Raw genomic sequence first — 16,476 nt, 5'->3', positions numbered from 1 at the left:
ATGATAATATGTTGCTTGAGGTTGTTAACCCTTCAATAAGGATGTGAGACCCTTAATCATATTCGTGTTTGAAATCCAATTAGACATGATGGCCAGTCTAGACTGCTTCCCCGCAACTTTACCCTTGCTGAAATTCCTAATTTCTTACATATGATTTAGTTAGTACCAAAAGTCGTCGTACTTTGGCACATCTATACTCTAACAGACAAGATTCTGGAATTGGAGTTTGAAGTCGTGTTGGAATAAAACAGACAATATTCTGTACTAAGTATATACTTGATGCATAATAAGAAACAATATATGTTCTGTACAAAAGGGATTGTGCAATTGGAGGGTAGGACTATTCTACGATGCCTGGCTTACTAATTGGAAAGTGGTGAGTCAGTGGCTGGTAACTCCCTTGTCAAAGTCCCGTTTACTGGTTGCAACCTTTCTTGAAAAAGTAAAAGAAAACATAATGATAGAGAAAAAAAAATGTTTTGCACTGACGATATTAGGTTATAGTACCAAAAGGCGCTTTCAAAAATTAATCTACTGGATAGCAAGAACTTGGATCTTTTGGGTACATCTAATTGTTTAATTCTCTGATTTTGGTTTCTACAGCTTGGAATAGAGAAGGTGCTCTTAGCGGGCATATTGCAATACACCTGTTGCTAATTATTACAATTAGTAACTTTACTGTATCACCTTTCAACTTTAGTCCACCCATTCATCTTAGTATGCCATTGCTCTAAAAAACAATATATCATGTCTCTAAGCTTTTTTTTTGGGAACATATTTGGCATGATTAACCTGTATATTATATTTTACTTTCAAGACCTTGAAATGAGAATGTGTTAGTAATCTGTGTTAATAAGTTAAGAGCTACAGCATGGTGCAGACAGATTAATGTGTGCTCACACACGAGTGCGCGCGTGCACGCGCACGCACACACACACACTCTCTCTCTCTCTGTGTGAGCGCGCGTGTGCCCACACGCACACACACACACTCTCTCTCACTCTCTCTTAAGCATACACATGAAATTCTTTTATCTCATTAATGTTCCTCTAAACTTTTTGAGACGTGGTGTACTTGAGAGAATATAATCTGTACAACCAATAACACTATAGAAGATTAATCGTAAACCCTTGTTCCCAAATATTGGGACAGGCTACATGGATTCTTTGCTCTATTGAGCTCTGTAAAGATAACTTCTCTCTTAACAAAGCAATTACTGCATCTTTTCTATTGCTTCATAACTTTTTTTCTTTACCCGTATTTCTAGCTTCTGTCATTGTTTTCAAAAGAAGTTTGGACGCCTGCCTAGGTGGCCGCTTAAACCTAAACGGTACTTAGGTTGCTCGTCTTAAGTCTTGGGAGCGCCTAGGGGAGAATGAGTTGCTTAAGAATAGTAATGATTAAAGAGAGTTAGCCAGGTTGAAATGTACTTGAGATCAAAACTCTACGCACAAGTCTATCTCAAGTAAAACAGTCAGGCTATGATTTGAATCTTCGAAAATGATCCTTCCTTTCTCGATGTTAAAAATGCCTATGAGCCGCTTAAGCATCCGCCTAGACGCTAGGTTTAGCACCTAGAAATGCTTAGAGCTTTCAAAAACATTGGCTTCTTGAAATCCTAATTCCACCTAACAGATGTTACTCATGAGTTTGCTTTCCAGATGTCCAACCTTATCAGCCATTAATTTATTCTCAATTATTACCTCTAACCTTTTTTGGGCTCTTCTCATTTCTTTCCTTTTCCTGCATCAGTGAGTCATTCGTTAAATGTTAAAAAATAGAAAGGTAGAGAGGGACTTGCAAAAGCTTCTAACGGGTGTTATTTTGTATTTATCTAAATAGCTTGTTCCAGTACATCTTGATCTTAAACAGTAATAATAGAAAGGTAGAGAGGGACTTGCAAAAGCTTCTAACTTTGCCAAAAATTAGAGAGAAATATGATAGTCATTATGGTAGCACTACATCACTACTGCATAAGTTCGCAAAAAAAAAAAGATATTTGAAAAGGAAGAATACAAAATAACACCTGAATCGTGGTGGTGAAAACATATGACTATGATAACAAAAGGTTGTGAAAATGGCCACAACTGGCGTCATTCATTAGCGGTGGCAGTCGATAGTGCGATCGTCAAAAGGATTCTCGTGATGAAGCAATGTGGGAACTTCAGGGTATTTTCCTTTCAGTTACTTGGTTGATTACTTTAGAGGAAATTGACAAATTGGGGGTTGAGATTTTTGTTTTAATTTTGTAGCTAAAAGTGTGTCGGGCAGGAATTTTACCCCTAAAGTCGCACAAATTAACTCTAATTTGTGCTCTCATAATATTATTATGCGGATGAGAACTTGGAACTAGGGTTGGAAAAAGTTGAATCGAATACTTAGGTTTCGTTTGGATACCACGATGTTTTCCTTGTTGTGTTTTTGTAAAAAAACACCATGGTGTTGTGTTTTTCCTTAAAATATTTTTAAAACACCATGTTAAGTATTTTTGGTCAACACTATTTTGACTCATTATAACATTAGTATTAAACATATTATTAATATATTATATATTAATTATAATAAAATATATTGTAAATAAAATGTTATCATATTTAGTTTACATTATTATAGTATTATAAGTATTAAATATAATGCAATATAATATTGTATAATGTATTATAATATTATATTGTACTTTAATGAGTTATACTATATTATAATTATTATTATATTATAATTATTACATATTATTTTCAAATAATTATATATTTAATTATTTTGGTATATCAATTTGTTATTGTTGTATATTATATTAATATTTTTATAATAATAATATTTTATTATTCATATAATATAATATTATTAATAATGTTAATATTATGTTATTAGTAGTATGTTATTAATAAATTAATATATTATAAATATTTTATTATTATATACAATATTATATTTTCTAATATGTTAGAGTTTATTAATAGTACTTTATATTAGTATTTTTGATATAAATAAATATTATTATGTTATCATTATTTTATTTTCACATTAACATTTGTTAGCAATAAATTATTTTATCATTAAAATTATTTCTTTATAATAAATTATATTATTTATTACATAATATATTAATATTTTATATATTATATTATATTTACTATACAATATGTTATTATAATAATATTATTATATTATTCTGTTATTATTAAATATGTTACTATTATATAATATTTTATAATTATTATTTATTACAATTTATTTATTAAAAAGTTAATAATATTATAGCGATTATACAATTGTATAGTATAAAATAATATTATTATTTATTATCACTAACTTTTTATTATTTTTTATTATTTTATTTATATTTATTTATTATATAATACATTATTAACATATTAAATATTGGTATTTAATATGTTATTATATTACTATATAAGATATTTTATTTATTATATTTTTATATTATTTAATAAGTATTACTAAAATATTAAGTTAACTATAATATAGTATAGTATAGTATAATATAATAAGCATGTTGATAATAACTCTATATTAATTATATTTAATATATTATGTTAGATATTATATTAACACCTTCTCAAACACAAAACCAAAACACCAAACTTAAAACACCTAAAAGGTGTTTTGAAGTAAGTGTTGTGTTTTTGGTTTGAGGATGATTTAGCTCAAAAAAACACCATGGTTTCTAAACGTATGGTGTTTTGTTTTTGGCAAAAACACCATGGAAACAAGCAAAACACCATGGTATCCAAACAGTTTAATTTCTTCAAATTTGAATTTGAATACAAATATTTTTGAATATTCATGAATGTTTAACGAAGATAATGGTGTGTTTATTTGACTAATAATTCATATTATATGAATACTAGACTACTTATTAAAAAAGTCGGTTTCATTTTCTTAAGAAATTTTGTTTGGAAACTTATGTAGAGCTCTTTTAAGTTGTCAAAATTATTACAGAACTTAAATTACAAACTACGAGTGGGTCAAAACATAACATCATGCATGTAATAGTATAAATTATAAAACGAAATTTTTTAATCAAATACTTGATATTTAAATGAATCGATATACATCTGTTTATACTCCATTCTTTTATGAACCGAATATTGAAAACTATTTGTTTGCTGTTAAATGAACCACTGAGTTGAACAGATTAAACAGTTAGTGGAGCAATTAGCAAACTATTTGTTAATTATTTGGTTCGTTTCCACCTGTGCCTGGAGCCTTTTCTTTTGGGCTGCATAGATGACCAAACTTTGCCACGCTCGTTTTTGGAGCGAATGGAATTATGCATTGGCGGTGTAATCCCTATTTTAAGACATGGAATCAATGTTTGTTTTGGCTGCGCCTGTTTTTCTGATATGTTTGTTAATAATCTCTGGCATTAATTTTTTCTCTTGGAATGATAGTGTCCTGTATCAAAAGTTTGAGTTGCATCAAACTTTTTCAGCTCATCACATATGTGCTTGGTCTTTGTCATTAGCCATATATGTTAACTTGAATTCTAACTGCATTGAACAATCCAGGATTATGAAGATACCACATGAGATCTTTGACACAAATGAAGAAAATGGAGTAGCCAGTCCCACAAAGACCTGCAATTACCCATTTTCATATATGGAATTGCATGAATTTGCACAACTTATAGATGACTGACAGCCTCTCACACATCAATTCATTCTTACTGAATTCTAGTTATAGTTTTAGGAGAGATGGAAAATATGTGTAAAGGACACTCAATCCATGAATCACCATGTGTTTATAGACACTTAGGATCCCCTTTTTTAAAGCCTGTCAGTCTCTGATGCATTCATTGACATTTCAAGATCTTCATTTTCTTTTCTACTTTGATTATTATTTTTCAAGAAATACCCATACACGTAGGAATAAGTAATGAGGCTTGAGGAAGACTATGAGTGAAGGGGAGAGACCCCCCAGAAAAGCTTCATGCAGTTATTGAAAGCTTCCATCAAGGGAGGAAAAGCTCTTCTAGAGAAACAATATGCATGTTCTCCTGTTGCCCACATGGAGCATAACGAGCCTCCACAAGCCTCTAGCTTGTGTGCCATCAGCTAAGTTGTTGGCCTAGTAAGGGCAGTAGTAAACCCCCTGTATTTTAAATTTGAACATTCTCTCACCTGTTTGGTGTGGAAACATTAAACATATGATGCCTAGTAATCAAAGCAAGAGGTGTAAAGCGTGAGCTAGGGCACTTTGTAACTTTAGGACCTTTTTTCATATGAGAAAGATTTCTGCTTCACTCATTCTATTTTCGTCCCATTGCATGTCATGCTTTATTGTGTTGAACAATCTCCATAACCCATAAACAAATCTGGGGTGATCATAATAGCAATAGAGCGTGCAAGCCAGTATCTTGCAGAAAGCTATTTCGAGACAACAATGCACGCAAAAAGCAATTACTAAAGGCAGGGAGGAGGTTCAATGGATTTTGAAAGTTGTTCTTCTTGAAGTATCAATGTCATGAATTCACCTAAAATTCCCCTGCAACCCAAACCAGACCGACCAGCCAATCCAAAATATGTACAGAAACTAGACTCTTGGAGTAATTGAGGTTCAAGAAGGGAACTGACAACCTTTAGTCTAGAGGTCCTCTTATTCTTTTTTTTTGGTCAATGAAAAATATTTTTATTCATTACCAAAAATAAAATTGAATTACATCTCTTAATTTTCAAACAGAGCCTGTCATGGCTCCGATTACTCAAGGCAATCTCTCAATGTATTCCTTTACATGAATTGGGATTTTCTCATTCAGAAGTTTAGAGTATATGGTCCTCTTATTCTTATCTGTCTCATAATTAGTTTCTTTGATATAATATGATAATGCCTATAGTTTTCTTCATTGTAGGTTTTAAAGTTACAGAATTTGTAATTTTTGAGCGATTTTGATGACTTGATGTACATAAAAGAGTATAGATTGGACAACTATAACGATGAAATTTTTTTCATGGTCTCAAACTAATAGCAATACTGGCATAATGAAGAGGCTTTTTTTGCTAGCAAGGGTATTTCATTCCTCGAGTTATTCAATACATTGTAAAACCATGATGGTTACTTAAACTTCTTCCTACCAATGTACCAACAGTTCAGTAATGTTTCTCATCTACTGGTTGAATTAGTTGCTGTCCATATTTAACAAGAACCTTTTAAGTAGTCAATGGACTAAGTAGTAGCATTGGATAACTACCAACACAAATCATATGTTAGGTATGATACATTTTAGACCTGATGGAAGTTGTTTGGGTTGTTTATTCGTACTGGTAATGCCCATCCATAAGCGCTCTTCCTCTCTCTCTCTCTCTCACACACACACACACACACACACACACACAAATTGAGCACATCTTACGAAATGTGAAATGTTCAGCGTCTGGTAGATTTTATTGATCTTGGGAAATTCTCTATTTCACCAATATTAATCCAAAATGAAATGGAGGATATCTTTATTACATGTAAAATCTGATATCGCTGCCATTATAAGAAAAAAAAAATCAAAAGGATTGCTAACTTCACTGGTATCTCTTCAGAGTATATTTCTACATGGATGGTATACTTTTGTAGTGACATTTATGATTACTTAGAATCTTACTTCTCACATTTGTATTGCTCTTCAGCCTTGCAAAGGGATATTGCTTTTTGGTCCTCCGGGTACTGGAAAAACAATGCTTGCTAAGGCTGTTGCAACAGAGGCAGGTGCAAACTTCATCAACATATCAATGTCGAGCATCACTTCTAAGGTACTATTTCATATATGAGAACATGATATTTAGCATATTTTGTTTCCTTTGATGCTCGTGAAATTCAATAACCAATGGTTCTTTTGTTACAGTGGTTTGGTGAAGGGGAAAAATATGTCAAAGCTGTGTTTTCATTAGCGAGTAAAATTGCTCCCAGTGTTATTTTTGTAGACGAGGTTAGTACAATCTACTTGTATCATTATCTCAATCAACATAATTGATGCTTGGCAATATTAATCTAGCATCTTTTGCTTTGTTTTGCCACTCATGGTAGCAGCTCTGAGTTGGAACAAAGTGTTTCATGTGGCCTAAACAAGAGCATGAAACAGATATAGGCATACCAATTTTGTAACATACTGGTCTAAGGATGTGTGTAAATGCATGTCTTTGTACGCATGACTGTAACATAACTAAAGAATCAATTATTAAACAAGTCTGGAAACATTCATTCTTTTTCTCAGAGTTTCAAAGGTTTTTTTCGTTGGAATCATAGATGGTGGGGCATGAGCGGTCGATTTTTTCTATAACCTCATGTCTCCTTGCTTTTGAATTGCATATGGATCTCAAGGTAGGGACATGGGCAGCAATTATGTTGGGAATTCAATGCATGTTTTAACTAGTTATCAAGTGAGGGTAGAGCACTCAAGATCAATATAAATCTCATGAATGCCGTTAGGGAAATAATTTGTCTCACAATTTAAGCCTGACAAATTGAAGTTTTAGGTTGGCTAGGTGCCCAGGCCATGTCCATGGGGACGTATCGTGCACATCTTAACCATAAACAACTATAGTTCCTGTTCTATAGAACATGGCGATTGTTCTTGTTGATACTTGGTTTTCATTTTACAGGTTGATAGTATGTTAGGTAGAAGAGAAAATCCTGGAGAACATGAAGCCATGCGTAAGATGAAAAATGAATTTATGGTGAACTGGGATGGACTTCGAACAAAAGATAAAGAACGTGTACTGGTTCTCGGAGCAACAAATAGACCTTTTGATCTTGACGAGGCTGTCATAAGGAGGCTTCCCCGGAGGTGAGAACTAGTGTTATGAGAAAATAATGTGTTGTTGCGTGTTTCTCTGACCAGGAAGGCATGTCTCATGATACTGTTTTGAATAAATTTTTAGATTAATGGTGAATCTACCAGACTCAACGAATAGAGAAAAAATTCTTAAGGTAATTCTGGCCAAAGAAGAATTGGCTCCAGATGTTGATTTGGAAGCGATTGCAAATATGACTGATGGATACTCAGGAAGTGACCTGAAGGTTTGTCTAGTCTTGCACTTTCTTTCGGGAAGAATATCTTAGCTTTGTGTTTTAATCAGGATTGCTCTTATATGTGTTATAACCTTTCTGTTTTAGAATCTTTGCGTTACTGCTGCACACTGCCCCATTAGAGAGATTTTGGAAAAGGAAAAGAAGGTATATACTTTGATTTTATTTTTTTATATTTTTTTTAATTATCAAACTTTGCTTACACATTCTATATATCAGTTGTAACTTCTCATATTTTGTTTTTCCCCCCAGAGTAATTGAGATATATAGTCATGAATCATTTATATTTGTGTCTTGATGTGTGTGTATTGTGTTTTTCATTAAACTTAGAAATAAGAGCTTAATTACATGCTGGATTCCTTACTGTTTGATCTTTCAACATCTGACTCAATTAATAATTAGAAAACAGGCGAAAAAGTTTAAGATTGCATGGGGATCACATTAGATCTTTTGTTCTTCGTCTACCAAATTTTATCCCTAGTATGATCTTTTGCTTCTTATCAATCTTCCATTACATGTCATCAACATGATGAAAACGAACTGGATATCAGAGTTCTTTTATGTTTCTTTTATACACTCTTGCCCCTGTATCATTAACAAATGTAGGATATTGGACAAAGGAACATGATTCTATTGTTGCTTCATCAGTAGACTAGATATCTTTCCTAACAGCAATTATTTTGGATGTGGGATGCCTTAATGAAAATAAATTTTTTGAATCCAACATCAATAAAAAACGGAGGCCAAATGTGGATCGGAACACTTGATTGAAAAGAATAGAAAAAGGCATATGAGTGCTAATTTAGTTCAGATTTGAACTTCTCTAGGTACAGATAAGCTGATAGAACTAACGATAGAACTAACAAAAAAGGAAAAAGAGGGAAAAAATGAAGCTCTGTGCATAAGAGAATTGTGCTGGAGACTGTAAACGAACACAATTTAAATAGAAGGCATCAGCGTAACTTTTTTTTATTGGGAAATAGTCTCAAACTCTTCCTTCCGGATTAAGTGAGCTTTCAAAACACTTGGTTCTATGTCTTCTAAAGTTGAAGATAATATAGGTTTGAACTTCTTCGAGTTCCAGCAAAGGTAGGTCATGCATAATGGCAAGAGGCCTCAAAACTCTTTTATTGCATGACAGCAGATAGCAAGTGAACCTGAAACCAGTGTGGTAACTCTAAATTTCATCCTCTCCATAGTTAGCTTGAAAAAGTTATAGAGAAGAGAGATTAAACATAAAAAAGGAGAAGGAAAGAGTAGGCACTGGTCACATGTTTGCTTGCTTTCTTTACCTTGAGATTCGGTCTGGCCCCCATTGGATTCTAAGCTTTTCAGCTTCCTGGAAGAGCTAGCCGAGGACTAGCACTAGGCACATTACTCCCTGTTTCTCTCTATGTACTGTAACCAATTCTGGATACACAGAGTGGTGATAATAATCATGATATTATGACCTGACGAGTTGATCCTCATTGGGAGTGCTTCCAAAATCCTTCATCCTCACTATTCTTCTTATTCAAAATATCATAGAACCTATATGTAAATAATTTTGGATAGCTGAGAGTTTTCTAAAGCATGAATGTGTTAATTAGTTAGTTACAAAGCCTTCTGTTTTTTATATAGTTGATATATTGACTAGAAAAATCTAAATTAGATAATTTTCAATCAATACACAGATTATTTACATCCAAATCAAAATGGAGGGTGTCAATCATTAAGTGAAGTATCCTACTGGCTAGCAAGTGATAAGAATCTCATTTTTGACCCCTCTCGCTCAGGAGGGATTAGAATCTTTTGATAGGGCATCTTTTCTAAGGATGTGTTTGGCAACTCCACGAAACTAGTTTTATTGGGTACGATCTTGGCCAAAAAATTAGTTTTTAGTTTGACAATAATTAGGCCAAAATTGAACTAGTTTTCTTAGTTCAAATTCTAACCTATAAACTTTGTTTTCTAAAGCTTAAATCAAACTAATTTTATGTGTTAGTTAGTTACAAATCCTTCCGGTTTTTATATTGTTGATATATTGACTAAAAAAAAAATCTGTAGTAGACAATTTTTAATACACAGATTAGTTGACATCTGAACAAAAATGGATTGTGCCAATCATTGAATTAAGCATCCTATTGGCTAGCAAATGATAGGAATCTAATTTGATCCCTCTCTCCCTCCCTCTTAGGGAAGGGATTAGAATCTTTGTTAGGGCATCTTTATAGTTCACTCTTTGGGAGTTAATCTACCTTATTTAGGGCATTAAAAAGAAAAAAAATCAAGTGTTTTTTTCCTTCTAATTTTGGGTAAATGTCACTTGACCCTCCTGATTTTTTTTTTTTGTTTTTTATTTTTTGGGGGTAGGGGTGGGGGCTCAAATAACCCCCCCTAAACTATGTTTATTCTGCCTAATCCCTCCGTTAATGGTGAAATGACCACAATGCCTATTTTTAAATATACCGCCAAAAATGAGGGGTAACCTTTAATTAACTGAGGGGCATTTAATCCATTGTTGTCACATGCTTGGTGCATGAACTATCAAATTTCACGGTGTTAGATTTGTGCGGGTTAAGTGAGTTAAGTTCAAGAGAGTTAATTGGAATAAAAAAATTTTGCATGCCTTCCCCCCAACAACACCCCAGCACAAAAATTAAAAGGAAATCAGAGAGATTGTTTAAGTGAAATTTACGGTTACCCTAATTTTTTCGTCCAAGCATAAAACAAACATAAATGTCCAGTGGAACATGATATGATACATCTAAAACATTCTATACTATTAAACTAATGAACTTGCTTTTTGGACCATTTCATTTCATGCATTGTTGTTGTATGAGCAAAATAATAAGAAATTTCATGTTTTATTTTAGACACTTGGGATGTTGTAGAATCAACTTCAACATAGTTGATTTTTCACATATATCGATTGGGAATGATTTGGCTCCGTAACATTTGGGAAGAAAAGCCGCCACCACACAAAATACATACTCAAATGCACTCACATACATGTGTATTTTTATGTTCTATTTATTCTATCATGCTGAGCAGCTTGATAGTTAATTGCATACCTGCAGGAGAGGAGCTTGGCGTTAGCAGAAGATAGGCCACTACCTCCATTGCGTTGCAGTGATGACATTCGTCCTCTCAACATGGATGACTTCAAATTTGCTCATGAGCAGGTAGTTTAGCCCGTTGTGATATTCTACGAGCGAGGGAGGATAGACCTTCCTAGACCTGCTATAGCTAAAACTCTTTATGTTTTTTCTAAAGAACCTAGTGAGAATATAGATGCTTTATTGTGTGTGCTTTTAAACAGGTGTGTGCAAGTGTATCATCTGAATCCACAAATATGAACGAGCTTCAACAGTGGAATGATCTCTATGGTGAAGGTGGATCAAGAAAGAAGAAAGCACTGAGCTATTTCATGTAGAGGAAGTTATCCATTATGAGTGTACAGCTCTTTTCCTTCTCTTTCTTTTGAACCCCAGCAAAGCTTGGGAGGATCGTTAGTGTTGGATATAGATGGTGATGGTGGCAGCATTTTGGGTTCTTGGTGTATATGATATCATATACATGTTCAATTATTCGATCTTTCTTTTTATTTTAAATTAAGTTTTAACTTATCTGAGAAAATTGCCACCGATTGTTTTTCATTTTAAGTGTATTTTGTTTTATACCTTTGTGTCTGTAATTTGGCACTCTTACCAAGAGGCCTCACCCCCTGTTTGTACATACACATACCGTCCCCCCCAGAGGAGAATCATGTGGTTTAGTTGTTTTTCCCCCGTCCCTTGTTTGTCTATTTTTGTTTTTTGAACTCTTGTTTACTTGGAGCTCTCTTCGTAATTGCAGGTGTTAAGAGTGTGAGCATGCCATCATAAATTGACCATCTCAGTTTCTCTTGATTTCTTCAACTAACATATTACCCTGTTGTCATTGACATTCAAGCTACGTATAGGATATATGATTAGAAATATGCAAACATATGACTGCCAACTGTTTTTCCAGCATGAAACTCTGACTAGGTATTGACATTCAAGCTACGTAAAGGATTTTTTTTTTCTGGATTTTTTTTTTCTTCCGCACAACAAATTATTTGTCATATATTAACTTTTTGTTCAGCTTTTGCTGGTAAAGACCGTCGAGTAATATGTGGCGTTACGCTCTTGATCAACCTTTCTTTTATAGTTTCAGCCCTTCATATTATCTTCACACTGTCCCGTAAATGTTGTTCAAAGTTCTGTTGGCTAGGGTTCGGAGCAGGGTATAAATGTTAGTTAGTTGTCCATCCTTAAAAAACAGAATATTATATACATACAAGAAATCACACAGCAACTGGTAGGGAGGTGACCCTCATATGGGCTAGTATATCACCAACTAAAAAAACAAACCCACCAAAAAAAAAAAAAAAAAAAAAAAATACAAAAAAAAAAAAAAAAAAAAACTAATTTTAGACCACTCTTTACTTTTCAATGATCGTTTAAAGACGTAGGGACTTGGTGAACATTTTCGAACGCCTGAAGTTGTTATTTACTTCACAGTAGATTGTAAACAATAAAATGGATTGCTTCCTGTTTTGTCTGCTAAATCGATAAATTTGCATAGCTCGTTTCCTTTTGAATTCGGACCTGTTACTTCTTACATCACAAGCAAACTCCTACATACGTACTCGTCCCTACCAAAAAGGAGTGACACAAATATTTCCGTCTATATACACCTTCGGCACTTGAACTTGCTCTCTCCATAACGTTATACGTAGGCACATATAATGAGAACATGCGAGAATAATATTAGCCAGGGAAAAAATGTACAGATACTCAGGAATATATGGGGAATTGATAGTTGTGAGGTAGCGGCTAATTTAGTAAAATCAGCTATCAAGAGATGAAATAGTGAGGTCCACACCTTTTGATGGGACAAATAGAGCGGGTCACATCACATTGTGCATCTCCTGGTAGCTTAATTTGTAAAATGAGCTACCATCGTATACCTACTTTTATATATATAAAAAATCTCTTCATATCTTTCATGGATCCCTAGGCAACATCAATGACTAAAAAGTTTAGTGGATAACTTTTTGCTATCCACTTAAGTTGACACAAATTTTGCTCTCTCTCTCTCTCTCTATATATATATATATATATATATATAGAGAGAGAGAGAGTGTGTGTGTGTGATTAATGAGTATCCTTGTCATAGGAGGGGATTTCCTCCTTGACGCCTCTAAAATCACATGATTGAACGACATTATGGATGATCCGCTCCGTTGAACTTGATCTACATATTCTAAAACCCCAACACACCAAGTTTGGGGTGAATCCGTCGTCGTTTGACCCTCCATCCACTCGTATGAAAAGTTCTATTCATTCAAAACGTTAAAATTGATACAGTGGATGGAGGGTCCAAACGACGACGGGTTCACCCAAACTTGGGTGTTGGGCGTTTAGAATATGTAGATCAAGTTCAAGCGGAGCGGATCATCCACAATGCGCTCATCATGTTATTTAGAGGACCGTCAAGGAAGAAATCCCCTCGCTATGACCAAGATAAACCCCATTATCTATATATAGTACTATATAATTACTAATATATATATAGAGAAGAGAAAATATTGGTATGGGCTGGTACCAAGCACAAAAGTTGGCCTTGTAGTGATGTGTCAAATCCCCATCCACTCATTAAATGTAGAACAAATTTAAATGGGTACAGTGATGTGGATGAGATGTGACACCATCTGCCAAGCACAAAATTTGTGCCTTGTACCAAGCATACCATATTCTACTCATATTATATATATATATATAATATAGATATATTTATATATACGTATAATATATTATATATTATATATATAATATTGAGAGAGAGAGAGAGAGAGAGAGAGAGAGAGAGAGAGAGTCGCGCACACACACATGTACATGTACATATACATATATGTATGTGTAAGTGATATGGTGAGATAGTTTGCTTAATGTGAGATGACTATTTTATACCGTTAGATTCAAATTAATGATTAGATTGAAACTAATGTGTTAACTAATTAAAGATATGTGGCCCCTACAATTATTTAATTTCCCTGTCAAATCTTCTTTAACCCTAACCAGAAACCAAACCCTAACTCTAATCCAAACCCTAACCCAACCCGAACCCGAACCCGAACCCGAACCCTAATCCTAACCCTAACCTAAACTCTAACCCGAACATGAACCCATTAACCCTAACTCAAACCCGAACCAGTAACCCTAACCCTAATCCGAACTCTAACCTAACACTAAACCCGAACCCGAACCCAAACCCAATAACTCGAACCCTAACCCAAACCCTAAACCTAACCCTAACCCGAACCCGAACCCAAATAAATACAAATAAATGTGGGGGCCACATATCTTTAATTAATAAATCTATTAGTTTGAATCTAACAATTAATTTGAATCTAACGTGTAGAATGTCTATCTCACATTAAGCAAACCATCTCATCATCTCATCTTATCGCTTACACACACACATACATATATATATGAATGAAATTTATACACATATCAAAAATACGAAGGAAAAAAAACTCTTCTGATCATTAGTTGTATCCCATAAATAAATAAATAAATACATAAATAAATAAAGAAAAAAGAAAAGAAAAATAAATAAATAAAGCATCAAAGAACCGCTAATCTCTGTGAGATCACATGCTGTGGTTAATGAGTTCACATACAATCACCACTCCCATAACCAGGAACTGACCATGATTAGGTTCCACAGTTAGTCTTAACACATCCTTGTTGCGCGCAGCGGAAATTTCGGCAGCACTTCGGCATCACAACAAGAAAGTCAGATCGCAATAAGAATTTCCGTCTCACCAAGGAAACAAGAATCTGAAGCGAATATCTCAATAAAGTGAGATATCGGCTCTTCCTCTCATCAGTTCTAGGACTGACCTTCGAGGGATCCTAAAAGCTATTACAAATCACACAAAAACGATACAACCAATCTGTCGAGGATGTGTTAGTCTTAACACATCTAACACATCCTCTCCAACTTCAACTCCAGAAGCTTGTAAGCTTCCTCTTTACCTGCATAACACCCAATCGAACTTTCATTAACCTTAATCTCATGCCATAATGACCCTTTAACTAAACTTTAACAAACCTTTTATGATATTTAATTTACAAGTTATATCCATACCTCAGCAACTGGCTCTCATGCCACGTCAATTGTCTTGCACTCAGTCTTGCTTGGTGAACCAAGAGTCTTGTAACAAGTAAGATGATTACTTCCACCCCCAACCGTAACAGTGACCTCAAAATTCTTGCCTCTCGTCAACATTCTGCGAGCTTTTCGAACTCTAAACCAGGGTTCTCTCTTCTACTGACGATCCATCACCTTGATATCCTTCTCATTGGCCAAAACTCTCAGTTTCTGTACAATAAGCAAATAATCTTTGATAACAGTTTACTAACTGATACACACAGTATTTCCTTTTATTTACTTTCTATGTATTCTAGTCAGTGTCCTGCAGCTATGATCCATGAGGTAAACCTCATTGCTGCACCTCCAAGCATAATTATCGGCACGATCTGCTCACCAGAATTATAAACAGGGCATCCATTTCCATTCAACATGAGTGATCTCATCCGTGTTGTAAGAACCTGAGAAGAGGGAGAAGGGAGATGTGCTTGAAGATAAACCTTAGCCATTAGAACTTGGAAACTAACAAGTTTGCATTGTATTAGGACAATGATCCAACCCTTTTATAGGTCAGGACTCCTTTGCTGACTGTGGCATATAATATTGGATATCAACAACACATGTAAATTACACCGTTAGCTGGAAAGAAGAAGATGCTTCTTTAAAAAAATTAATTTTGGATTTTTTTGCAACAAAAGTTCACATAAAAGAGCACTACAGTTGATGCTTTATTCACGAACATAGTGTCACATGCTGTTTTCTGAATAATATAAATCAAGAGAGGAAGCATCTCATCTGCTGTTGCAAATCTTGGTGGAGATCTGGGATTTGAATAGAATGTATTGGCCTATACTATATATATAGAAATCAATTATAAATTATTATAAATTTCAAATTGCAGATTATCTAATCATTGCACATCAAGTCTCTTGACAGCGAGTGAATATTACAAGTCTGAAACCAGAAAAAGGTAGCTGAAAAGATACAAATGACATCATAGTAAAACTTTAATCTGAGAAAAGCTATTTAGCAAAGTTTTTCTGGGAACAAGTTATTTGGTATAGTTGACAATTTGGATGTGCTGGGACTATAATTATCATACTTTTTTTTGGTCAATGAAAAAATATTATTCATTTTCCAAAAATGTGCAGTTATGGACACTAGATACTTAGTAAACAGAAAACTGAGTGAACAGAAAACAGAAAACTGGGAATCAAATTAAAGAAACAAAAACAAGAAAAGAAAACCCCCAGCCAACAAAAAAAATTTACAGGG

The 16,476-nt window shown here is 34.0% G+C and overlaps 1 protein-coding gene across 4 annotated transcripts in view; it reads left to right on the top strand.

The window, feature by feature from the left end:
• Positions 1–11,836, top strand: part of LOC109848433 — a 74,410-nt gene extending 62,574 nt beyond the window's left edge. For all 4 annotated transcript variants that reach the window (XM_020417914.1, XM_020417913.1, XM_020417916.1 and 1 more), the window contains 7 exons: positions 6,636–6,758; positions 6,851–6,934; positions 7,608–7,792; positions 7,887–8,025; positions 8,122–8,181; positions 11,094–11,198; positions 11,336–11,836. In XM_020417914.1, coding sequence (XP_020273503.1) covers positions 6,636–6,758; positions 6,851–6,934; positions 7,608–7,792; positions 7,887–8,025; positions 8,122–8,181; positions 11,094–11,198; positions 11,336–11,449 — 810 coding nt within the window. In that variant the 3' untranslated portion in view covers positions 11,450–11,836. The remainder of the gene's footprint in view (positions 1–6,635; positions 6,759–6,850; positions 6,935–7,607; positions 7,793–7,886; positions 8,026–8,121; positions 8,182–11,093; positions 11,199–11,335) is intronic.

Source organism: Asparagus officinalis, chromosome 7 (assembly GCF_001876935.1).
Source record: "Asparagus officinalis chromosome 7, Aspof.V1, whole genome shotgun sequence".
Classification (NCBI taxonomy): Eukaryota; Viridiplantae; Streptophyta; class Magnoliopsida; order Asparagales; family Asparagaceae; genus Asparagus; species Asparagus officinalis.
The sequence above is the reverse complement of the archived record's forward strand: the minus strand, read 5'-3'. Positions and strand labels throughout refer to the sequence as shown.